General features: G+C 50.6%; 1 protein-coding gene across 2 annotated transcripts in view; it reads right to left on the bottom strand.

Moving 5' to 3' along the window:
• TBC1D14 (TBC1 domain family member 14) overlaps positions 1 to 26,802 on the bottom strand; it is a 106,896-nt gene extending 80,094 nt beyond the window's left edge. For both annotated transcript variants that reach the window (XM_058546669.1, XM_058546668.1), the window contains exons 1-2: positions 26,784 to 26,802; positions 15,575 to 16,313 (exon numbers count right to left, since the gene is read on the bottom strand). In XM_058546669.1, the coding sequence (XP_058402652.1) occupies positions 15,575 to 16,296 (722 nt within the window). In that variant the 5' untranslated portion in view covers positions 16,297 to 16,313; positions 26,784 to 26,802. The remainder of the gene's footprint in view (positions 1 to 15,574; positions 16,314 to 26,783) is intronic.
• Between the last annotated feature and the right edge of the window lie 288 nt (positions 26,803 to 27,090).

Here is a 27,090-nt window from a genome sequence, read left to right on the forward strand (position 1 = left end):
ACACAACGATTTCCTGTTCCCTTAAGTTCAACACCTAGGAGAGAACTGGCTAGATCACAGAAAAATCATCCAGTGGCCTGCTCTTAATCAAGTCATCAGTAATGCCAAAGAAATCGATTGTGTTCACCCTTCAGGACTGATTAAATTCCTTGTTTCTCTGTTTTTCCTTTTCTGCTGGTCATCTCTTGGGGAAGTCGGCATTACTAGCATTCATTCATTCACTCACTCACTTATTCAAGCAATAAGCAGTGAAGAGATCCCTAATAAATTCTAGTGAGAACGCAGCACCGACCACTGTGCCAAGCACTTTATTGCACTGCCTTGGTACCGCCATTTCAGAGATAAGGAAACCAAGGTTCAGGAAAATAAAGCAACTTGCCCAGCCACCAGCCAGAAGGGCAGAACAGATATTCACATCTTTGGCTCTACAACTACACTCTCTGAATCACCACCGAGTTCTCTGTCCTCACACTGGAGGCACCTCCAGACACCTTCAGAACACACCTCTTAGAGGCACAGGCTCCTCCATCTTCGTGGCATTAGATATCCCCAGATATTTAAATGTGCACTCGAGTTCACAGGTAGTATCAAACAGAACCTCATGTGAGATTCTCAACACCCCGCAAGGTGGCTGTCGCCCTCAATTTCAGAGGAGAAGGCAGGTCGGCCCTCCCCACCACGCCTGCCTTACCGCAGGCCACCTTGCCTCCGTTTCCTTCCCCTCCCTCAGGGGCCCCCATGGATGGTTCTTGCTGCAGGTTTCCCTTGGCTTCATGCACTTCATTACTGATTCACCTCTTTCACAACTACCATGTGCTCCTTTTATACATCAAGGGGAACAAAGGTTAAAAACAAAGTCACAGATTGTCATCTGGACTATCTAGACTAGTGCTGAACAGACCTTCCCACAATGATGGAAATGTACAAATCTGAGCTGTCCAATGAGATAGCGACTGGCCACATGTGGCTACCAGAACACTCTTCTCCCTCATCTCATCAGATCTCTGCTAAAATGTCACTTGCTCAGTGAGGCCCTCCCTGACCAACCTATTTAAAATGGAACCTCCTCCATCCCACAACCCTCACCATCCCTCATCCCTCTCGCAAGACCCTGCTTTTTATTTCTCCCCAACACTTAAAGCCTGACGTGGAGCATCTCTTGCAACCGTGGGCTCAGAGCAGACTACAAGTGCCATATAGTACTTTTATCCAGGGGAAGGGGCTTATTGGCTGCTGCATCCCCAACATTGGGTCCTGGGTAGGTATTCACCGAGGAAATGGATGACATCTGAATTCAACTATTTGACAAGCATTTACTGAGTACTAACTGGGTGCCATGGGATGAGTAAGATGCAGTCCCTCGAGGGGCACCCAGGCTAGGGGACCCATCAGATGACACCGCACAACGGTAGCTGCCATAGCAACAGCATGAGCTGGGAGCGTGGAACGGCAGTAAACGGGGCCCTCTGCTCTTGCTGGATTCTTCTCATTTCAAGTGTGCGTGGCAGTGAGGGGCAGAAATGGAACCTATTCCAGGAGGGGGTCAGCAAGCCTGTGGGAGGAAAGGAGGAGCTGCAAGCAGATGAGATGCTGATTCAGGAAGGTTCCTCCTGCTGGACTGCACTGAGATCACCCGGCCCAACTCTCAGGTTTAACACATGGGAACACAGCGTCCACAAAGCGACTTGTGGCAGGTGCACGTGGAGTAAGCACAGAGCCCAGACAACTTCCACAGCTGCAGAGGAAGATGTCACCATCTGACATCTGTGAGGGCTTCAGTATGGTTTCTACAGCCCTTTCCCACACATCACTCCAACTGAGCCCACAACAGCCTGGGAAACGGTAGCTGCTGTTGCATCACTGCACATCCAGGTCTTTTCCCATGCAGACTCCATGCTGTCCTCAAGTGGGCTCCAGCCCCGACAGACATTCCGGAGAGTGCTGCTGCAGGGGCGGTACCCAAGAACCTGGAGCGAGGAGACGGGACCCACCAGATGGAGGGTAGCCAAAGCCACAGTACCTGAACAGCTGCGATGACACACACGAGCTCACCCCCAGTGTCTTCTACGTGCCCCCCCTCCTCATGTGAACATGGGCTCCTTGGGGCACGCAGAAGGCCCATGAGGGTGGTCCTCACATGGAGGCTGGAGAGGACCCTCCTGACAGCGGTTAAGCATTTGCAGAAATGACTCAGGGATGTAGATCCTCAGAGAAGCATGGAGAAGGTGTCCCTAAGTGAGCAAGCCCCCAGTCCGCAGACCTGGTCCTAGGCAGCAGAAGCTGTCCAGGCTGGTGTCTGGTGGGGAATGCCACAGGAACATCAACCACGGGCAGCCAGCTGGAGTGACGGTGGGGTGCCCTGGAGAAGGCCAAGGACTGAAGAGGAAGCGATGCCTCACGCACAGCTGACAACAGTCCACATTCCTCTCAGACATTTCCTCTCGCCATTTCCTTCTCCTCTTGCTGTCCTGGCCTGGGCCTCTCCAGAGGATCACGTGAGGTTTTGTCCACTCCAAGGCATAGTGCCCCAGAGCAGGGCACCACTGTCCCACCCAGCTCCTTAGCAGTGGGGCCAGCAGTGAGCCCAGGGGAAGGGGGAGCCGCACGACACATTCAGGGCTATTCACCTCAGTTCTCCCCCAGCCCCAGACATAGGACTCTGCACCCCACGCCAACCTCTCCAAGGACGGGGTGCTGTTCACAAATGGGAGTGTTCTTATAGCCATAGCCAGCCCACCAAAGCAGTGCCCGTCAAAACAATGCCGCCAGGATGGAACTGCTGCCTTCCTCTCCCCATTCAGCATGTGAGAGGAGTGGAATGAAGGCACTTCACCTCCTTCCTTCAACTCTCCCTGACCAGATTCACCAGATCAGCTTCAGCACGATGTGACTGCCCAGGGTAGAGCTTTACTGTCAGACAGACTGTGGGGGTGGGGGGTGGTTGACCCCTCCAAGCTCCACTGCCAACTAGCCATGCGACCCTAAGCCTGTTTCTCCACACAGTGAAGACACTCCTACTAACTTCAAGCCTTCCATCTTTCCATCTTGCTCCTCTAACTCCTCTACACCAGGGTCTCCACTGATCCTTCCTTCTTTCACTGTCCCTCATCCTCCAGATATCCCCCTACTCCTTATCCAGCTTAAAGGCCAGGTCACACTCTTACACATACCCTCGACTCCTCTGCCTGCCTCTCATTTCACTGTACTCAGTGAAGCCACACGTTTACCTGTGCAGGGGAGACACTAGAAAAAAGGCACAAGCTCAATGTCTGGTTTCCGATCACCTGGCCAGACCCTGATGCTCCCCTGCAATCGTATTTTCTATCCTTTACTCCCCCACTTGCCTAGATGATTTTCACATCTCTTCCTCGAGCCTCAAACCTAAAGTTCCATCGCCATCCTCACTGTCAGCTGAGGACCCTGCCTCCTACTTCACCAAGAAAATGAAGCAACAGAAAGAGAACTTCCACTGACAATACTACACGCTGGTGAGGACGCGGAGCAGCAGGAACTGTCACTCACTGCTGGTGAGAATGCAAAATGGTACAGCCACTTTGGAAGGCAGTTTGTCAGTTTTTTACAAAACTAAGCATACTCTTATCATTTGATCCAGCAATCGGGCTCCTTGGTATTTACCTAAAGGAACCGAAAACTTATGTCCACACAAAAACCTGCACACAGATGTTTACAGCAGCTTTACTCCTAAGTGACGAAACTTGGAAGCAACCAAGATATCCTTCAGTAGGTGAATGGAAAAATAAATTGTGGTACATCCAGACAATGGAATGTTATTCCACGCTAAAATGAGATGAGCCAGCAAGGCATGAGAAGACACAGAGGAGCCTTGAATGCGTATTACTAAGTGACAGAAGCCAATCTGAAAAGGCTACATACTGTGTGATTCCAACTATACGACATTCCGGAAAAGGCAAAACTATGGAGGCAGTAAACACATCAGTAGTTGCCAGGGGTTGGGGGGAGGGAGGGATGAATAGGTGGAGAACAGGGGACTTTTAGGGCGGTGCACCATGATACTATCATGGTGAATACATGTCATTATGCATTTGTCAAAACCCAGAGAATGCACAACACTAAGAGCAACCTTAATGTGAACTATGGACTTTGGGTGACAATGATGTGTCAATGCAAGCTCACTGACTGTAACAAAAGTACCACTCTGGTGGGGGATGTTTATAGTGGGGGTGCATGTGTGTTGGGGGGAAGGGGGTATAAATGGGAACTCTCAATTTTCTGCTTAATTTTGCTGTGAACCTAAAAAATAAAGTTTATTTTTAAAAAAGTAAATATGTTGAAATTAAAAACCTATATTCACAAACACACGAAAATGAAACAGCATTAAAAACAATAAAGTAGTCAATATGCACTGAAAAAAAGAAAACTTCCACAGACTCCTATGGCCACATCTATCCTCCAGCATCTGTGCCTACATCCTCCGCTTTACTGCCTATTAACTTACATGATTCCACTCAGCTAAAGCCAATTTCTCTACTTGAGCACCAGATTCCACTCCTTCAGATGCAAGGCAAGGACAATGCTCCAGAATTCACTCCTCTCTCTAATATGTTCAATTTCTCTTTTACTAGGTTGTTCTTAAAAGTAAACAAAACACATACTTCTCCAATCAAAAAAAAGAAAGAAATCTCAGACCACTTTTTCTTCCAGCATTTCTTTGCTCCCCTCTGCAGCAAACCCACCAAAAGAATTGTCTGTGCTTGCTGTTTCCAACTTCTCCTGTTCCCTCTTAAATTTACTCCAGTTACACTTTCCCCTGCACTGCTCCACTAAAACAACTCTGGCCAAGGTCACCAATGACCTCCTTTCACTAAATGATCTCAGCCCTCATCTTCCCTGACCCACCAGCACCCTCTGCCCGGTTGACCACTCCCCTCCCTGACACCCGTCTTCACCTGGCTTCTAGGATACCACCTCACTGGCCCTGCCTCTCAGCCTCTGTGAGGTTCCTCCCCTCCCCCAGACCTCTCAGCGCTGGCATGCCTCAGGCTCATTCCTTGGTCCTCTTCTCAGTCCATGCTGACCTCACCTAATTCCAAACCATCCACAATGCCAACAACTCTGAACTTATATCTCCCCAACTCCCCAACTCCAGACTCCTACGTCATGGCCTATTCCATTACCTTCACGCAAACAGCTACGATGTCTCAAACTCATCTTCTCTCCCATATCTGTCTCAGCTGATGAGAATTCTATTTTTCCACTAATTCAGGCCAAAATCGTACAGTCCTCTTTGACTCCTGTCTTTTCTCCACATCCATATCCATTCTTCACATTACAACTATTTCTCACCCTCTCCACAGCTATCACCCAGTTGCAGCCATCATCATCTCTTGTTTGGACTCCTACAGCAGCCTCCTAATGTCTCCCTGCTTTACCCCTTCCCCCATGTCCAACAGCCTACTCTCAATACAGCAACTTAAGTCATTCTTTTTAAACCTAGCTGAAAGCAGTACTCCTGTGGGAGGCAGGATTCCAAGATGGCTCCCAAGATTCCCTCCCCTTGGTGTTCATCCCCCATAGAAGTCCCTCCCCTTGAGCACGGGCATGAACTATGAATATGCTGGGATAGTCACTCCCCTGGTCAGCTACGCCATATGGCACAGACCACTTTACGAAAGGGAGATTATTCTTGGTGGGCCTTACACCTAATCAGTGAGCCCTTAAAAACAACTGGGGTTCTTCCTGCAAGAGAGATTTTGAAGTGTGAGAGGGATTGAACACAAGGGAGATTCTCTGTTGCTGGCTTTGAAGATGCAGGGAACACATTGACAAGGAACGCGAGAGGCCTCTAGGAGCTGAAAGTGGCCCCCAGCTGACAGCCATCAAGGAACTACGGACTCAGTCCTACAACTACAAGGAACTGAGTTCAACCTGAATGAGCTTAGAAGCAGACACTTCCTTAGTCAAGCCTCCAGATGGGGATGCAGCCAGTCAATAATTTGGTTTCCTCCTTGTAAGATCCTGAGAGAGAACCCAGCCACGCCAAGATGTCAACAGCAATGCTGTTTCAAGCTGCTCTATTTGTGGTTGTGACATAGCAGTACACAACTAGTACAACTGCTCAAAATGCTGCAGTTGCTCCCTTTCACTCTGAGTCCAAGCCAACACCTTACCATGACCCATAGGCCCATACAGGACCCAGTCCCACTGACCTCATCTCTTCACCCTCGTTATGGCTCCCTCAGTCTACCACACAGGCCTCTCTGCTGTTCCTCTGATGTACCTGGTCTGTCTGTGCCCTTCTCCCACCTCAGTCACTGCTCTCCCAGGTATCTGCTTGGTTAACTTCCTTATTCCCTTCAAGTCTTGGCTTAAATCTCTCCTCCTCACTCACCTAACGGGCACTGCTCTGGTGGGCTACCCTGACCAGCCTACTCTGTAACCTGCCTTCTCCAGTGCTCCCAGTACCTCCTGCCTCTACTTTCTCCTTTTCTCCATAGCTCTTATCACTGCCAACAGATACGCTTCCTTTATTTACTGTGGTTATTATCTGCCTCCTCCCACTAGAATACAAGCTCTCTGTGGACAACGGTCTTTGTTTTGTTCACAAATGAACCCCAAGCACCTAGAACAGTGCCTTGGCATATGGTAGATGCTCAGTAAATATTCCCTGAAAGAAGGTATGATGAAAAGCATATTTAAGGGCCGGCCCCGTGGCTTAGTGGTTAAGTGCGGGCGCTCCGCTGCTGGCGGCCTAGGTTCGGATCCCTGGCGCACACCGACGCACTGCTTCTCCGGCCATGCTGAGGCCGCGTCCCACATACAGCAACTAGAAGGATGTGTAACTATGACATACAACTATCTGCTGGGGCTTTGGGGAAAAAAAGGAGGAGGATTGGCAACAGATGTTAGCTCAGAGCCAGTCTTCCTCAGCAAAAAGAGGAGGATTGGCATGGATGTTAGCTCAGGGCTGATCGTCCTCACAAAAAAAAAAAAAGAAAGAAAAGAAACTGTCGGTTTGAAAAAAAAAAAAAGAAAAGAAACGAAACTGTCAGTTTAAAAAAAAAAAGAAACTGTCAGTTTAAAAAAAAAAAGCATATTTAAGGATCTAGCAGCAATGCGTTGTACACGGCAGGCACTCAATAAATAATTATGGCTGTGATTTGTTGCCAAAGGAAAACAAAGCCCAGCAAAGCACAGGGAGGCAGCACACCCTGAACAAGCCCAGCTGTTCTTTCCGAGCACAGCCGTACACCGACAGACAGGCTTTCCAAACGGTGCCCGCAGCAGTAACCAGGCAACCTAACCAGACAACCTCCCGTGTGTGTCCAGCACATGGATAGCTGGCCTGCTGTGGCTCCTGTCAGCCATGTTTGCAGAGGGACCCTCTCTGCTGCATCCTCTCCAAACTTGAAGGACAACCTCAAAATGAAGCTCCCCTGGAGTGAGAGAACATCTCTAGTCCAGGTCTCCGATGAACCCCAGGTGCTGAAATAATCGTTGGTAAGCTCAGCTGTGTAAATCAGCAGTTGGACAAGAAGTGCAGACACTCCATAACCAAGGGCGTTGAGCTGCTGAAAATCCACCTGGTACAAGAATTCACAGCAGAAGAACTTAAAACTTAGGGGTGGGGAGATCAAAACAGGGTCAGAGGATCCAGGGTATGTGTGTGCCTGTGAAAAACTTCAATAAAACAGAAGGGACAGGGGCCAGCCCGTGGCGTAGTGGTCAAGTGCACGCACTCCACTGCTGGCGGCCCAGGTTTGGATCCCGGGCGCGCACTGACACACCACTTGTCAGGCATGCTGTGGCAGCGTCCCATATAAAGTGGAGGAAGACGGGCACGGCTGTTAGCTCGGCACCAGTCTTCCTCAGCAAAAAGAGGAGGATTGGCATGGACGTTAGCTCAGGGCTGATCTTCCTCACACACACACACACACACACACACACACACACACACACTAAATAAATAAATATTTTAAAAAAAAAACAGAAGGGAGGGTACTCTGAATAATCGAGACACCTCTCAGCTCTTCAGTTAGTAAGAACGGGAACCACCCATTAGTTTCCTCGCTTGCTAAAATCTTTTCTGCTTCTCTCATGCTCATGCTCAAGGTCTTCCGGAGGCGGGCGCCTGTCACTGATTCCACTCTGCCGCAGTCTTCACTCCCCTCCCCGCGTAGCCAGCCCGTAAGGCCAACCACGCAGCTAGCAGCCTCAGGCATCAGGCCTCAGAGCCCACCCCAGCCTCACTCGCACATTTTCGAATACCTGGATAACTCCAACACTCTGGGAGGATGAAGCATTTTCAACCTGCTTGCCCACAATGCCCTCTTCCCACTAAAGAGCTTCCGTGCCCTGAGGAAGACTCACAGCGCTGACTCCCTGGCCTGGTTTACTGTCCTCACACCTTCCACCCACCCTTCCACAGAGCACCTGTTCACTCCACCCCCACTGGCCTGCAGGATCTCCACTGCACCTTGGATTTCAGCTCACCTTCTCTTGCTCTCCCACCTTGAGTTCCCCTCTTTCTGGTCATGCTGCAAGGGGCAGTGTAGTCTTGTGCAGAAAGAGCACAGACTTTGGAGGTAGACAAGTGAATGTTCAAATCACGGCTCTGCCACTTGGAGTCTATGCAGTTAGCCTCTCTGAGCCTGTCTCCAGTGCGGAGACAATCCCTACCTGAAGGCTGTGAAATGCTTTAGAGAGAGAATGTCAAGTGCCTGGCCCAAAACATATGCTCCGAACAGGGCGGCTACTGCCTCTTCCCAGGGGAGCTGCTCAGAAGGCAACTTGGAGCCCCTCTAGCTAACCACATTTAATCCCCCTCTCATAAAGGCAGTTCATCAGCTCCTGTGCAGACCTTTCTCTTACTCTCTCTGGCTCTTATGTGCTTTGAGTCTTGGGTCTAAAAGTGGTCCTAAAAGCCCCGCCCAATCTGGGCTCCTATCCACCTTTCTGTCACCTCTCCTCCACCCTGAATGCCTCAGGCCATGGCGTTTTCCCAGAAACACTGAGCTTTTTCCTGCTCCCATGACTTTGCACAAGCTGATCCCTCTGCCAAAGAAACACTGTCTCAACCTTGTGTTCAAAGGCCTGCCAGCATCTCAGCCCCTGTATTTCTTTCTGGACTTCAGGGGGTTCTCTGCTGTGCTCATCTCTCCTCAAACCCTCACTGCACTGTACAGGGATTTACACAGTGGCCTCCAGCACTCATCTGCCATCTTCCTATCTTCTTGCTTCCCTTGTGGCCTGGTACTTGGAGCTCAACACCCTGATCAGATCACTCCTTTCCTTTTCACAACTCTGTAAAGTAGGTCCCTTCAGCTCATTCTGCAACCAAAGACAGTAAGCCCCAGAGAGGTTGAGTGCCTGCCTTACCCAAGACCACATGCCAGTAAATAGCTAGGTTAAGAAAACACCAACCAGTGCTCCTTGCCACGTATTACAGTGGTGTGTACATACACACACACCTCAGCAGCTCAGGTATACAGCAGGTGTTTTCTGTATATCCCTAATGCCAGGTCAAAGTCACCAGGAACATTAGCAAGCAGATTTTGTAGAAAAGTCATAGTTACATTATTATAACCTCAATTAACTGATGCTAATTCTAACATAGTCAAAGCAGTAGAAAACTAGTCAGGCAAAAAAAAACAATGAATAGACATTAACATGCCTGCCACGTGCTTTGTGCTTCACATCTACGTACACTTCCTCCCCATTTAATCCCAACAACACCTTGAAGCGTGAACTTATTTCTATTTTCCAAATAAGAAACCTAAGTTTAGAGACCCAAACCCTGTATTGTCTTTGGATCCCTTGCAAGTTACTTAACTACCCCTTGCCTCAGTTTCCTCACCTATAAATGAGAATTACTTACAGTACTTGCCTGAATTCATCAGCTTTCAGTGTAGGATATAGGATACACTCTAGGGATTTAAGCAGAAAGAGATTTAACTCAAGAATGAGATGATTTCAAAATTGTTGTAATGGCTAAAGAAGGGGGCTCTAAACTGGACCCCCAGGAACAGCTCCCTGAATAATACAGAACTGACACACCAGGGGAGCTGCCACATCTGAGCTGCCACTGGAATTACGAATTCAAGAATGCAACAGGATCAGGAAGCCACCACCACTGCCTCTGGACACTGCAACACAGAACGCAGCCACCTCCTCCACTGCGACTGCCTCTACACATCCAGGAAACCGACACAGCGATGCTGCTGCAGGACAGCCTCCCATCTCTCTGACATCGCCAAGAGCAGAAAATGGCCAAAAGCAGAAGAAAAAACGGTCTCCGCCTAACTTCTACCTCAAATCTCTCATAAATGGGAGAATTTGATGGTACCCAATTCACATCTAGAACCCTAGCTGCAAGAGACTCTGGGAAAGGCACATTTTTAACTCTCCCGTTTCCACAGCACAGGAAGGCACCCCAGAAGGAAGGTGGCCTAGAGGATGAACAAGCCAGCCCACAGAATCGACCACACCATACTCGCTCATACGGTTCTTGAAGATCAAACAAGGCAACCAGTGCTGAGTGTTGGGACCTGGCAAGTGCTGAGAATGGCACCTGGCAAGCCCCAGACGGTGCCTGTTATTCCCTGTGCCGAAAGCTCTGGTTGTCACATGTCTCTGAAGTACATTCTCCCAATAGGTCAACTAACTCACCTCCCTAAAAAGAAAGCAGTAAGTACATTTCTTCCTTAGCACTGCTCATGTCACCTTCTAAATAATCAAATCCCAAAAGCCTAGATCAGTACAGGAACTAAAATTGTGGTTGAGCACTTTCACATCAAGTCATAGTGCCCATTTAAAGATTTATTTTTCTTAAACCAGTGGTTTCAAACTTTTTCATATAGCAGACTCTTAAAAAAAAGTGAAATCTTATGTGAAACCCCAACAAAGGCAGAGAGCAGGCCCAGAAATCCAACCTGCATATTGGGTATGTGCTCTGCCCAGCGCTCTGCTTGTATTATCTCATTTAACCCTCAAATCGACTCTTTATGAGAAGTATAATTAACCCCGTGTCATCTAGTAAACACAGAGGTTAAGTGAGTTTCCTGAGGTCATACAAGGTTACAAATGGCAAAGCTGAGGTTGGAACCTGGGTCAGAGCAGCCCCAGCTCTCAACCACCGTGCTCCTTGTCTCTGTCTTTGAATTACAACTCAGTGCAAGGGTGAACCAGACACAGACTGTGCCCCCAAGGGGCTCTCAGCCAGGTCAGGAAGCAGAGCGGAAAAATGCATCATTACAGTTCTTTAAACACAGCCAGGCGCACCACACCTCCCAGCCTTCCACAAGCTGTTCCCTCGGCCCTCACACCTCCATTTGGCACGCTCCTTCTCATCCTTCAAATGCAGTTCAAGTATCTCTCGTCAGCAAAGGATACTCAGATCATCTTTTCTGAGAGCTTAACACAGGGCTACACAAAAGAAGTAAGTAGTGAAAGCTAATTATGACCTTCCAGACCAGTGCAGATTAGCAGCCTTAAGCCCTGGGCTTCACAGAAACCAACCCTGCCTCCTGTAGAAAACAAGCATGTTACTGAATCCCTCTCATATTTGCTGTCGGTGTTTCTACATAAATACCATTCAACGACACTGGGCTCACAGGATCCCTTAACACAGCCCCTCTCTCTTCTATACAAGATGAGGATTCTGCTCAAATTACATTACATTGGTAAATTTCCTTGAAGGAAGCAATTAAATACTAACATTTACAACTTGCTAGCTCAGTGGTTCTCAAAGCCTGGGTGATTTTGCCTACCTCTCCCACCCCACCACAAACCCCAGGACATTTGGCAGTTTCTGAGGACATTTTTGGTTGCACAACTGAGGAGTGCTACTGGCATCTAGTGGGTGGAGGCCAGGAATGCTGCTCAACAACCTTCAATGCACAGGACAGCCCCACCACAAAGATTCATCCATCCCAAAATGTCAACAGTGCCAAGGTGGAGAAACCCTGATCTAACTTTTTCAGTAACTGGTTGGTTGAAGCAATAAGCACACTATGGAGATAAGAACTAGGGAAAGCTTTAGAAAATATATTTTTTAGAAATGATAATATTTATGTTAGAATCATAGCTAGCTACTACTCACAGAGTACGATGAAGCATTCTAGATGCTTTATCTACTTGATTTCTAACCTTACACAGTAGTTTTATGCCCATTTAAGGCTCAGAGAGGTGAAGTAACTTGCCCAAGGTCACACAGCTATTAAGTAGGAGAGCTCACACTGAACCCAGCCAGCCTGACTCCTGACTTGGGTACCACACACACTCACACTCCCATGACAGCACTCACGCCCCCGCCCCACAGTATCCAGTCCGTCTCCCCTACCAGCTATGAGCACCTTAAGGGCAGGGACTCTCTACGCTCAGGGTAGAGTCTGCAACAGAGGTGCTTATTACAGTCTGGATGAACAAAGGAACGAGGAACAAACAGGAGCTGAGCCTGCAGCTTCCACGGGTCAGCATCAAGCCAGCCAGCTGTCCTGTCACTCCCCTCCTCCTGCCTCACCCAGGCCGCCCTCATCAAGCAGTTAGGGTCACCAACAGGTCTGCTCCTCAGGCCACAAGTTCCCTAACCATCTCCACCCCTTCCTCTGAGACCCATTCTCCTAGACTAGCCTTCCACAATACAGCCCATGCTTCCTTCTACAACCTAGAAATCGACTCAGTGAGGACAAGGAGAACAGAAGGCACTAGGGTAAAGAGAGTCAGTTGCCTGGACTCAGGGTATGAAGTAGAGAAATAGGGTGACTCAGAAGCCTGGTCTGGGAACCCCAAAGGACCAGCTCTAGTCCCAGCCCTGCCCTCAAGAACACAGTCCACAGTCCTGAGTACCTGCTGTGTGCCAGGCCTTCTCTGTAACTCATCAATAAATTTACTCACCTGTAAAATGTTTAGTGGGTTCCAAACATCTTTTGGCACAGAACCCTTTTCCCCTCAAAGGAACTCTGGATTGAAACTCTTCTCTAACACTTTAAGACTCTAGGACAAAAAATTCACTAGACTTGGCCCATGATATCACATATTTTGACTCATTTGTCATTAATATTCCACCTGCTTCCCGAAGTTCTGAATAATGGCTCACAATAATAATGTCACAGCCATCAAAACAAGAGGAAGACAAGAACCAAGGAATAAAACTAAGAGGAGACATTTGTTTTCTGTGGCACAAAGCTGAGAAAGATTTTCAAAAATAGTAGCTTTAGAAATGATCTGCCAGGGGCCGGCCCTGTGGCTTAGCAGTTAAGTGGGCACGCTCCGCTACTGGCGGCCCGGGTTCGGATCCCGGGCGCGCACCGACGCACCACTTCTCTGGCCATGCTGAGGCCGCGTCCCACATACAGCAACTGGAAGGATGTGCAACTATGACATACAACTATCTACTGGGGCTTTGGGGGAAAAATAAATAAATAAAATTATAAAAAAAAAAAAAAGAAAGAAAGAAATGATCTGCAATAATTGATGGTGTTTCTTTTCAAAGGGGAAGAGGTGCCAACACAGACAATTAGACAAAGGCAGCAGAGGAAGTGAGATGGCGCCATGATCATCACAATGAGCAACTGATACTTCCAAGCTTACTCTGCCTGGGCCTGCACTAAGTTTCACACATGGGGACCCACTTCATCCCCAGGACCACCACATGAATAGTTCACATTATCACCATTTTGCACATGAGGAAGCCAAGACAGAGCACAGTGATGATGATGACAAAGGTAAGAGTAGAGGTACATCAACAGCATAACAAGCACCACGTGCCAGGCACTTACTCATGCTATTTTAGAGATGAGAAAACTGACTCAGAGAGGTGAAGTAACTTGTTCAAGGTCACACAGCTAGGAAAGGGGTGCAGTTCTGTTGAATTCCAAAGCTAAGTTCTTCCCTCTGTGCTGCTTCCCAGCCACACTTATTTCGAGCAACGTTTCCCAAATTTGCCAAGAACCCCAGGTGATTCTTAAAACCTGTCTCCCAGGCCCTTCCCTGAGACTCTGATTCTAGAGTTCTGGGATGGATCCTGAGGAGCCACATTTAACAAGCACCCAGGTAGTATTCATCAAGAGGAAAAGCTGAGAACACTGAGCTGAGTAAAGAGAACAGTGCAGCCACACAAATCTGAACCACAACTACAATATTTTAGGGCTATGGTCTCAGAAGGGATATCACAAACAGTCCGCCCAAAGTTCCTAGGCTCCTCCCACTGAAGGCCATCGCTGAGTTACCGAGTTCTGGGACAGACACTCTCCTCGTGGTAGCATGACACCTGTCTGTCAGCACACCAAAGAGAAAAGGTGCCCACAAAACCAGAGCCCACGTCGGAGATCTTTTCACTCAGGACTGGTCTTGGGCTCATCTGAGATAATCCCCACGTGCAGCTGATGAAGCAACTGAGGCAGCAGTAAGTTAACGTGCACGCCCACAGCCACAGAAGTCTCCAGCTGACTCCAGCCAGCACATCACACCATCTCAAAGGGACATCCAGAACTGCCAAGTGTCCAATGTGGCCTTTGCTGGGGGCACACACACATGGGGCAGCCAGGGTCAACCAAAGAAATGCTCCCACCTGCCAAGCCCTGGGCCCAGAGCCCTCCAAAGAGCAGCTGTGGAGCAGATGGCCATTCTCCTGCACATACTCTCCACAGCCCCTGTGCCCTTCCTCACAGCACTCCAGTTTGGGAGTTCACGTGTGCTTGTGTGACTGATTGAGATGTCCATTTCCACCACCCCCAGCCTGTAAGACCACACAAAGTCAATACCCATGACCATTTCTATCACCGTGTTACTCCCAAATTACCTGCCAAGAGTAGAGCCTAGGACACAAACACTTGTCGAACGAAAACATGAGAACACAAATGAGAGGGAGACACGGCAGGAGCTGTCCCCACAGGGCCTGAGGTGAGTCACAGGGACACCAGCAGCCCTGGTTTGGCACCTGGCTAACAGGGCACCATGGGGAGGGGGGTGCATGGCCTGCTCCCAACACAGGCAGGAACACATGTGGCTGCAGTGCAGTGACGGCACACTCCTCAGCAGCAGGGTGAGGGCCAGAACACGAACACAAGTGCACGGCCAAGTAGGAGCAGAGGGAACACAACCAGGGGCACCCAGAAACACCAGGCCTAGGTAATGCCAGTGGGGGCTGGGGTTAGAAATGTGGGTTCCTAACTCTGATATCACCCTCATCAGCACCCTTTGGCCCAAGAAACTCAAGATATGAGCATAAAAGGCCCTTCAGAGGATAAGGCTGACCAAGTAAGGTTGCTGATTTGGTAACACTGGCCACTTGCGAGTCTCTCTCAGCCGCAGCAGGTCAGAGGCCGAGAAGTGACAAGAGACTGTGTGAGTGAGCCAGGGAAATAGAGATAGAGGTGACAGGTAGCAGTGAGGAATCAGAAAGCAGAATCACCAACAGACCAGTCCTACACACAACTCCACAGGATTCTGGGCTATTGGGAACAGGCATGATTATCTGCATGACATAGTGCCTGCTCAACAAGGCAGGAAACATACAACCCATTTTAGATAAGAACACTTCAACTGGTCTGAATTCAACAACCTAGCTCTTCTAGAGAGACAAAGATGGCATTACCTTGTAAAGAAGTTACTAAATGGTCCCAATATTTTCAGTTTATTCCCCTCCTCAGTTGCATCAACACAGTCCTGCTGGTGTAAGTCGCGGGTTTCCTTGATGGAACTCAAGGTAACGTCAGTAAACTGTGGGTCATCGTCATTCTCCAGGGTCACAATGGCACTGGAGCTGCTCGTGACCATGAGGTCCAAGATGTCCTCATTGCTGACGGACAGTGTGGTTGACAGCTCTGTGCCAAGACTGGACACGCTGCAGACGGAGACATCGTCACTGCGGTTCAGGGCTTTGGAGGTGGGGCTGTAGAGCTTCACTGAATCATAGCCTGTCCTGGGAAACGTGGAGGACTTCCGCACACTCTGCTCCCGCTCAGCACTGGTGGGAGCTGGTGGTGCGTAGGATGGCAGCGGGCATGCGCTCTGGCAGGCCCGCTCAGGCACTATGTCCGACTCAGACTGTTTCCTCTTCACATGGACCACGCTGCAGGGTACAGGTTCCGGGTTGCTAATCTCTAGGGTAGGAATGCCTGAGTCCACCGACTTAAGGCTGTGCTGATCTTCTAAAGCACCAAGTTTCAGCTTGGGCCCATACTCAGGCAACGAGAGGGATCTGGGCGCCTTGAGATTCAAGTGTTGCAGGTTCTGAATGTGGTTTCCTGATCGACCATCCAGAATGCCCATCAAGGCTACGCCATTTGTAGAGGTGGACAGGTTTCCATCAGTCATCTTGGTCCAAGAAGAAACTAGAAAAAACACAAAAACGGAAATTAAAGGCAGTGGATATAAAAGCCAAAGACCCCACTCCTCTGATGCACAGCTCAAATGTTCTGACGTCCCTTTTAAAGGAGGAATCCGGGGCCGGCCTAGTGGTGTAGTGGTTAACTTCCTGTGCTCCACTTCAGCAGCCCGGGGTTCACAGGTTCGGATCCTGGGTGGGGACCTACACACCGCTCATCAAGCCATGCTGTGGTGGCATCCCACATACAAAATAGAGGAAGGCTGGCACAGATGTCAGCCCAGCGACAATCTTCCTCAAGCAAAAAGAGGAAGATTGGCAACAGATGTTAGCTCAGGGCCAATCTTCCTCACCAAAAAAAAAAAGGAGGAATCTTTGAAAAAAGTCCTATATACCCAAGTTTTAATTCAGGACCAGAAGCTGGAGTTTTAACATATGTTATCATGATATAAAATCACAGGAAGATAACTCAAACAAAGGATACATCAAGGGCAAAAATATATAAAACCATTATCTTCATCATTATTACCACCCCATCAGTCACATCTCTGTTCCCCAGGACAGCACTGGGAGCATGAGGACTGTGCTAGGCAGAAAGAGAAGTTTTTTGGTTTTTGTGTTTTTTAAATGATACACAGAATACCTCTGCTGAAAAGTATGTGAATTCATAACCCATACATAAGTCATGGTTCCACTTGTTCTGAGACAGCATAAAAATCAAGACGTCTTCATCAAGAGAGAAAACAACAAGATAAACTGTGTATGCCATGTGCAGTGAGATGACCCCACCATGTCAAGCGAGCCATGGCCTCCACAAACGTTTCAGTCACCTCACCCAGTTCTACAAGGTAGGGCATTTGATCCCCTTTACTATGGAAGAAACTGAGGCTCGGTTAAGAAACGGGTCCAAGATCATACTGTTACTTAGCGGCACAGCTGGGATCTATGGACTGACCCCAAAATAGGCTGTACCTGGTGGATGAATGGCTTAGTTTGGGGTTATAAAAACCCAGGTCAGAAGGCTGGCTCAGTGAAGACAGATAATCAATAAAGGAAAAATCAAGACCATGAACGTACAATAGAGATTTGAGTAAGAGGAGCCAGAGCTGTCAGTGACACACACACATCTAGGGCCCTGCCTACAGTTTTCTAGCCTAACGCTGGGGTGGGGACAAGGGGATGAGAGGTACACCAGCCTGGACAGCACAGCCCCCAGCGGACTGAGAACCCTGGCATGTGTTATGCTGCCTTCTATTGTCCTTTAAAATGTCGAAACTAAAGAAATCTGGTGGTGCCTTTAAATCTGACCCATGGAATAGAACAACTTAAAGAAGGGGACTTTGGACTCAGACATTCCAGCTTCTGATCCCAGCTCCACTACAGTACCTTGGGAGAATTAGAGAAAGCACCACAAGAAAAGCACTCACTAGGCACCTGGCCCCATAGCAGGCACTCTGCAGGTATCAAACAGCAAGTAGCTGAAGGTTGTGAAGCATGGTGGTAACAATGAGACCCACTCCCATCTGGGTGTTATTTTAGCTTTTGTAAAGAGCCTTCCCACTCCCCGTCAGGAAGCCTGGCCTGCTTCTCAATGTCAACAAAGCAAAAGCAAATTCATTAAAAGCAGAAAGGGGAAGGGGGTAATCTCCCTCCTCCCAGAAACTGAAGGAACCAGTCAGACAGAGAAGCCCTAGAGCAAAAATAGAAATACGAAGGAATGACTCGAAATGCAGAATTCAGAAATAGACTGAACTATACATAAAAACTTGAAATATGACCCAATGAGTAAGGAAGGATTATTTAATCATGGCGTTGTACTAATCAGTTATCAATTTTTCTTTGAAGGTAGAACCACACTATACTACAGCAAAACAAAAATACAGACAAAATTAGAATTTAATACAAAAATGAAGGTATAAAGGTGTTGTATAAAATAAAACGCTTCTCTAACCTACAGAGCAAAACCTCAGTTCATCCTCCAAAAGGATCTGGACATCATCACCTCACCACACGTGAACACGTTTTAAATGTTTCACGGTTCACACTGCCCGGAATTTCCTGGGCTGGAGCCTCCACCCTGAGTCCTCAGCCATGAGCTCCTCCCAGGCAAGGCCACAGCAAACTATCTCTGAGACCCTGCTCTGGGAAAATTCCTGAACTGAACCATGCAGTGAAACAACAGGATTCACAAGAGGAAGAGACAGGGAGACTGAAATGTACACAAATTTGAAAGATCTACATTTTTTTAATTAAAAGGAAAATAGAGGAAGAAACCTTTTTAGCACAGAGTTAAGAGCTAATCTTTGGCAATGTCAAAGGTAATTAGAATTATGAAAGCACCATCAACACTAACAGGTCAAACTGGCAAAAAGCCACAAACACAAGAGGAAATCCTCACAGTAAACAGAGCTGAGAGCCTCTGACAGGCCTAACTGAAATTCTGGCTCTGCCACTCACCAGCTGGAGCGATCTCAGGGGAGAGGCTTAATTTTTCTGAGCTTCAACTTCCCTCACCCCCAACAGTGAAGTGGGGCAATACCCGATAACTCAAAGGCTGGTCTGAGGATAAATGAAATGAGAAGGTTTGGTAAAAGCACCAGGACATCCCGCATCTGACACACGGTAGTGCCCAATAAACGTGAATTTCCTCTACTTTAGCCACATAAAGAGCTGAGGTTCCTGCAAAAAACGAATTTAAACTGAAATTTTGACACTAGAATAGACACATAATAAGTGTGTTAAGTGAAACAACAGTATTTCATTCATGGCAGCCCAAGAAGCCGTTCCCTTAAATCGCCCAGATGAGAGCACAGGAAGAATGAAGCAAGGTCTGACAGAGCCCAAAGCCACTGGCAGTGGCCTGGGTCTCCATTCTTCCCTCCTCTGCCTTGGGGGCCACGGAGAGCAGCCCAAAGGCCTCTTCTGGGGAGAAGCTGAACGACCTTTGAGGCCTCTGCTGGTTCCAAGTCCAGTCTAAGTTCCTTAAACCTCAGGAACAGGGTGTCAGCCTTCTGGGAAACAAACCTAAAAGAGAAAACGTACTTCTGCTTGCAACACACTCTAAAACCAAACTCTGCAAGGGCCAAGGCCACCTGTCCTCAAACCCTTTCACCAGGTGCCACCAGTGCCATAAAACCTGAAACCACACTTCAGAGCACCTGCCTTCCGACGGTGCCCCGAAGGGGGAGGCTGCACAAAGTGCATGCTTCGGAGACAGACTGCAGGGTGGACTTTCGAAGCCCGCCAGGAGGCCAGCTGCCGATGGCCTGCCTCCAAGTCACACATTTTTTAAAGAAAGAAAAAGCCTAAGTTCCCTGAGCTGGCACACAGGCCCTTTCCAGTGCATCCCTGCCAGCCTCACGAGCCTTGTGCTGTCACCCTCATCTCTCGCAGCACCCAAGTGTACTGTACCACTGCCTGGCGTGCTCCATCCCCTGGGGATCTGGCAGCCTGTGGTACAAGGAGACAGCACACTTCCAAGGCCAATTCCTCTGAGAAGCCTCCCCCAACTCTCCCAGGAAGCTACAGGTCCTCCTTCCTCCTAGGCTCCTTTTGGCTACACCCCTCCTAAAACAACTGTATTTATAGCTGTTCCCGTGTCTCTCTGCATGGGCTTCTAAGCTTTAGGTAGGCACAGTCCTCATAACTTCAGGATACCACTGCCTGACCAAATGCCTGGCATGGATTAAGGATTTAAAAATCTCTTTGTTGAATTAATTATTACTAACAACTAAGCTCTAAGTAGGCAGGTTTCAGGAACAGTCCATCCAAGAAACATCTGCTGAGAGCTGGGTTATGTTCCAAGAACAAGGTGAGCAGTGGAGGTAACAAGATGAGGAAGAAAATCCCTCTCACTGAGTTCCCGCAGCAGGTGTAGACAACAGACACAGCAAGTAAGCCATGACCATCCTGTGCATGATGTCGGCTACCAGACTAGACAGCAAGGTATGCTGTCAGCAATCGATGGTTCAGGAAAGTAAAACAAAACTCCTCCCTCTACAGTTGTTTCCCAAAGTCTAACACAGCCCCCCACAGCAGCGACCATCGTGGTATGCATCCTCAGGTTCTTGGCATCCTATAGCCACAGCCCAGCACCAGGCGTGGGGGGCGCTGGATACAAGTTTAACGATGACTAGCCATCACCTCCCTGACGAGAGAAAAACATACCTACAAGATGTCAAGTACGGATAAGAGGAAGACTGTTTTTATCCCAGGCAGCAAGACCATCTGAATTTTATTTATCTGAGTTCTGCAGGAAGCAAAGAGGATAAACGCCGAGAGATTCGAACAACTTTTACTCCACAGGGGCCACGTCTTTAGTTTAATACACGTCAGAAAGTGGACAGCAGCTCTGACAGTGACTCTGAATAAGGCTTTGGAAAATAATTGCATCTTGAAGCAACAGTTTAGTTTTTTCCTCCTTAAAAAGCAATGGGGGGGGGGGCCGGCCCCGTGGCTTAGCGGTTAAGTGCACACGCTCCGCTACAGGCGGCCCAGGGTTTGGATCCGGGCGCGCACCAATGCACCGCTTGTCCGGCCATGCTGAGGCCGCGTCCCACATACAGCAACTAGAAGGATGTGCAACTATGACATGCACCTATGTACTGGGGCTTTGGGGAGAAAAAGGGGAAAAAAAAAAAAAAGCAATGGGACTAGGGTTTTGACCAAGTCTTCATAAATAAAAGAAACAAGTTTACGAAACCAAAACCAAATGATTTGGTTATGTCCCCAGGGGGAAAAATCCACTCATTGGTGGCTTCAGGGAGAAATAATGCTGCCCATCCATGCGGACATCCTCCAGCAGCCACCTTCCTGTGGCTCCTTTCCGTCCATGGGGCGTGTGCCACACGCAGCCCTCCTTGTCTCAGCTCCTCCCTGGATACTGCAGAGGAGAGCTACCTCCTCACACCCTCAATAGCACGGGGGACATCACCGCTGTCCCTGATCCTCCAAGGAGGGCGCACTCACCTTCATGGCCAAGCATGCCATCAACCAGGCTCTCCACTGATTTCTGTACCCTTACTCTTAAGAGGCAAGTGTGCACAGGTTTCCATCAGCGAGGGCCTGAAGGCACATCTGTCCTAGAGCCAAAGTTTCCAGAGGGCAGGACCAGCTCTGCAGCACCTGACACCACCAGACCATTCCCATAAAACCACAATTTAATGAGTACCAGGCACTATTCTAAGCTCTTCATATGCCATTCTGTTTTATAGCCGTCAACGGCCCTATAAGCTAGCCCTATTAACCGCACCGAGTAGAGGAGGAAACTGAGGCACATGGCTCACCCAAGGTCTCCACTTCTATGTAGCAACAGCCGGGGCCCAAACTGTGAATCCAACGCGTCTTGGTAAGCTTTGCTGCTTACCCGGCCCGAACGCAGACATCAAGCACCTTCTCTAACCCTCATCCCTCCTGTGAAAGAGCAGACTGCATTCTCTCTTACCACAGATGGGAACAAGCCCAGGCTGAGCCAGATGCAGTGACCTGCCCGAGGTTTTGCAGGCAGGGCCCCACCTGAGTCTTCTCTCTCCAACACCCATGCCATTCTCCACACGGCCTCTCAGGGGTCCTTCAGGTTTCCTGGTGAGGATTCTGGTGGGACCACCAGCCTCCCCACAGGAGTGGTGGCTCCATCAGGCCTTCACCTCAACCCTGAGGACGAAAGTGTCCAGGACAAACAGGCCAGTCGAGCCTCTGAAGTGAGGTTCTAACATCAGGGAGAACCCAGTGATCTACGTGGTGTCTCTCACGTGAATCAGCCTGCTCTGCAGAGGCCTCCACAAGCATCAACCACCGTGAGTCTCTTTCTCTTTTTAATTCAAGTCCTGACTTAGGCAGAAAGGACCTTGGAAAGAAAGGCACAGGACATTCTGGATCTCAAGTGCCTCAGCATTAACAACTAACATGAGCAGCCATCTCTGCTCACCAAGCATGCATTACATGTTGGGCACTCTGTTCAGCGTTCACACCCACCAGCTATGTAACCTCTACAATGACCCAAGAGCTCAGGGTACCATCATCACCATCTCACAGACAAGAAGACCGAGGCATGAAAGATAACGTATAATAAAGCGGTTGTGCTGGGGCTAACCTGGCTCTGACTCGGAAGTGCTTACTCTTTCCACTGATGCACAAGCGGCCTAAAACAATGGGTTAATTTTCATTATGTAGAATGGAAAATTAAACTATAAAAGTACTTTGGTTTTTAAATGGGTTATTCTTTAGGATAAAAATAATCCTAAAAAAGAATTTCCTAGAAGCTCAATATATTCCTCTGGAGGGTGAATGAGGCTAAACTGTTGAGGGTCCCCAAAGGCTCCTTTACAACCCTAAGCAACAGACATTTAACTTACACTGTCCAAAGATGGTTATAAAAGGCATAGATGGAACATTCTAAATTAAGGACTTTCGATGGTGGGGGGGTGGTACCAGATAGGACCAGCCAGCTTAGCCAGTGGGGTTCCCCACTACCCCAGCTTTCAGCTGCATAAAGTGATTTATCAAAACCAATCATCGTAAGTACCTATAAAGTGACTGGGACACAACTGACAGGTTAGGAAGATATTCAGACCACTTAACAAAGCCAATATAATCTATAATCTTAATTATTAATAAGAGAAACCGTTTACTGAACATTTACCATACACCAAACATGCCAGGTGCTATTACATGCTCTAATCATCACAACCCTGCCAAGTACACTGAAGGACCTGTGAGATTCAGCCAGGCTGAGTAACTCACCCAAGGTCACACAGCCAACAGAAACTAGATTCAAACCAGGTCTGAATCAAAGCCCATACATGGCTTACTGGAAAGTTTAAGAATACAGACTCTAAACTTTGCGATAATTGATAAACTAAACACTTAATTTTTATACTTCTCTGTACGTATGTTACATTTCAACAGAAAAGTGTTAAAAACAAAATACACAGGGGGGAAAAAATAAGGAAAGTTCTGGAGGTAGCCTGCCTGGGTTCAAATCCCAGCTCCTCCACTTACCAGATGTGTGACCTTAGACTAGTTTCTTAACTTCCCCGTGCCTCAATTTCCATGTAGTAAAATGAGGACAATAACAGACCTTATCTCATTAGGCAGCTGACAAGATTAGGGGAAGAATCCACATAAAGCCTTTAGAATGGTGCCTGGCACGAGCTAAGCCTTAGAAGACGCTGGCTGCTGTTACTCTTTCCTGGGCACCAGATAGGGCCAGCCAGCTCAGACCCACTATTTTAGCAACTCATTTGCATAAGCAAGCCCAGACACAGCCAGTCTGTCTCTGCACAGCCTCACTGTACATCTTCTTCCTGTCACTAATCTCTCTCCTCATACCTGCTCTGTGGCACCGAGTGCTGGGCCTCAACTTCCCCATCTGTAAAATGAGGTGATTAGCCCCACTGATCTACCTGAGTTCCTTCCTGCTTGCCAGTCTAGAATTCTAAACAACCCAGGCCCTAGAAACTTTATATACGCCCTAAAACAAACACTATCAGACAACATACAGTCATTTTCCTAAAATCCTCTTTTACATATTATGTATATGTCTATTTTGATGCCAAATCTTCTCCAAGGTCTCAAAGCTTCACGAGCACCCACACATGCTGGGCAGGCATCCCGTGTGCTGAGGCTCGTGCAAGGTGGTCAGAAGCTCTGACCAACGAGGGGACAGATTCTAAAACAAGTTGCTCTGATAAGCTGTGTCCTCACTGTTAGACAGGTCTTCAACAGAGCACAAGCGAGGGGAAGTGGAGGCATGAACGATGGGAACTTACCCGCTGCACAGAGGGGAGTAGGGCAGTGGGACGGAAGGATGGAGAAGTGGAAAGGTCGAGGGGTGGAGAGGCAGAAGGAGGGTGCTAGCAGAGAGGAACTGCAGGGGCTCAGAAGCCAGGTGAGGCAGCACCCACGCTAATGTGAGAGGGCAGGCTGGGGGCAGACTGTGAAAACAGCTCCCCAAGCATGAAGCAGGCCCAGCTCAGCACAAAGTGCTGAATGGGGACCTGCCAGGACTTGCTGGATCGTGGAGGACAGTAAGGTGAACAGAGCCTGGCCCAGTGACCTGCCTCAGTTTGAATCTCACCCCTGCCTCTCTCCAGCTGGCTGACTCTAAACCAGTTACTTTACCTCCCTTAATGTTTCCCCAAGGATAAATTCACTCAGTAACCCTGCGCCCTAGGACATGCCAGGTTCTCATTAGGGCTGGGATCAGATGAAGCCCACAGTCTCAAGGGGTCAAACATACATGACAACTAAGACAGCAGTAAGACAGCCTTGGGGGTCGGGAAGGAGGGAGGGGCACCTCAGGTGGGCAGGGGGTAGGAAGAAGTCATGCCCAAACTTGAGACATGGTTGGTACTGGCAGATAAACTGGGCAAGAGGAAACGTTGCAGGATTGCTGTAAGGACTAGCAGGGTCCATGCAAAGCACCCGACAGCGTGCAGCAGCAACCCATCCTCTATGAAGGCAGCCAAGAGGACACGATGCCAACATCCTGCAGACACCAGCCCCCCGCTAGCCTTGGTAAATAAAATAAGTCCACGCCCAGGAGCCTCTGGCACAAAGAACTTTCTAAAGCAAAGCTTCCAATTCAACGCTGGAGAAAATGGTGCCCTGTGCAACTTGACGACAGAAAACGTTTCAGTGGCCAGGCAAGGATCCGGCCACTAAAATGCCCTCTGCCAGCTCCCGGGGTCTGGAGTCCGCAGGCCAGTCCTCGGGCTTCCTGAGGAGCCTTCCTCACCACGGCCTCACCCCTACAGCTTTGAGCCACCGCCATTCCTCCCTCCTTCCTCGTGGCAGCTCCCTGCCCAGGAGGGCCGCCTGGGGAGCGCCCGCCACCCACCCACCCACGCACACACGCCTGCGTGCTCTGGCCTCTCAGCCCTCCCAGTGGGAAGCATGCCCAGGTCTCTGAGGCAGACGGGGTCTGTGGCGAGGGAATGGGGGGCTCTGAGGCAAACAGGAGTCCCCGGCCCTGACACAGTGGATCCGGGGAGGTGGGTCTGCGACCCAGGGAAATGGATTCTGAGAAGGAAGGGGACCAGAGCTCCAAGGTGGAGGGGGGTCCCGGGGATCCGGGGCTCCAACGTGGGGGAGGCTCCAAGGTGGAAAGCGTTTCCGTGGGTCAGGGACTCCGAGGTGGAGGGGTCCCGGGGGTTGGGGGCCCGAGGTGGAGGGGGGATCGGGGGTCCGGGGCCCGACGCGGAGGGGGTGTCGGGGTTCGGGGGCCCGAGGCGGAGGGGGTGTCAGGGGTCGGGGACTCAAGGTGGAGAGGGTCTCGAGGGTCGGCGTCCGGAGGCAGAAGGGGGGTCGGGGGCTCGAGGTGGAGGAGGTACCAGGGGTCGGGGGCCCGAGGCGGAGGGGGGTCTCGGGGGTCGGGGGCCCGAGGGTCGGGGGTCCGAGGTGGAGGCGGTCTTGGGGTTCGGGGTCCCGAGGTGGAGGGGGTCTTGGGGTTCGGGGTCCCGAGGCGGAGGGGATCTCGGGGGTCGGGGGCCCGAGGCGGAGGGGGTCTGGGGTTCGGGGGCCCGAGGTGGAGAGGGTCCCGAGGGTCGGGGGTTCGAGGTGGAGGGGGTCTTGGGGTTCGGGGTCTGGAGGCGGAGGGGGTCCGAGGTGGAGGGGTCCCGAGGGTCGGGGGCCCGAGGTGGCGGGGCCGGGCGGTTCCGCGCGCCGAGTGGGCTCCTCTCCGGGCCCGGGAGCCCCGCGCGTCTGAGGGGGAAAACTTTTCGTCAAGTTCCGGAAAAGGAGCGTGTCAGGGCGCGCGCCTCTCCCAGGCGCGGACGAGCCGAGTGCCGCCCGGACCCCACGACGGTCCTCGGGCTCCCACGCGCTCCCCGGGCGCGGAGGAGGCGGCAGCCGCGCAGCGAGGGGCGCCCAGTCAGGACCCGCACCCGCGCCGCCCGCCCCGCCCCAGGCCGCCTCCCTGCTCCGGGCGACGCGGCAGCAGGTGGCAGCACCCCGCGCCCCGGCCCTCCCTCGCGGCCCAGGCCCGCCGGAGGCCCTCAGTACCCGAGTCAGCACGGCTCCGACGCCATCCCGGGCCCGCGGGTCCGCAGCCCAGGCCCCGCCAGACCCGCAACTCGCGCAGCGAGGACGCCGTGCGCGCGGCAGGTGGCGGGCCGGCAGGGCAGGTGCACGCGAGCCGCCAGTAGCCAACAGCGGCGCGCGCCTTCGCCCCGCCCGCGCCCCCGCGCCCCGCCCCGCGCTCCCCGCCCTAGCCCCGCCCGCGCGCCCTAGCCCCACCCCGAGCCCCGCCCTCGCCCCGCCCCGCGCTCCCCGCCCTAGCCCCGCCCCGCCGCCGCCGCTCCTCGAGCTCGGCGCTCGCCCCACTGCATCTCCCCTGGGTCGCCGGCCCGCCGCGGGCCCCAGAGTGGCGTCGCCGGCCCTTTTCTCTCCTAAGCGCGAAGCAGAGCTGCGAGAGGAGGTCTGAGGGGGTTTTCGTGTCCGCAGAGCCCCGGTGGACACCCCCCAGGGCCCTCCTTACCTGGTCGGCTCCACCCGCGGCCATCTTGGAAGTGGGAAGCGGCGGGAGGGGGAAGGGGCACGAGCGGGCCGGTACCAGGCGTGGGGAGCCGAGCGGCGGAGCGCATCGATGGGTGCCCCTGCCCGGGGCAGGGGTGTGGAGGAGGAGGGGCCCGGCTTCCACGGGGCAGAAGGCTGAAGGTCCGTGTGGGCGAGCCCCGAGTTCTGCCCGGGGGCCTCGGGAACGTGGCTTCGGCTTCCTCCCCGCCCGGCCTTAGTCTTTTAATCTGTAAAACGGGCTCTTCTGGTAGCTCTCTTTTCTTGAGGTC

This window comes from Diceros bicornis, chromosome 8 (assembly GCF_020826845.1).
Source record: "Diceros bicornis minor isolate mBicDic1 chromosome 8, mDicBic1.mat.cur, whole genome shotgun sequence".
Classification (NCBI taxonomy): Eukaryota; Metazoa; Chordata; class Mammalia; order Perissodactyla; family Rhinocerotidae; genus Diceros; species Diceros bicornis.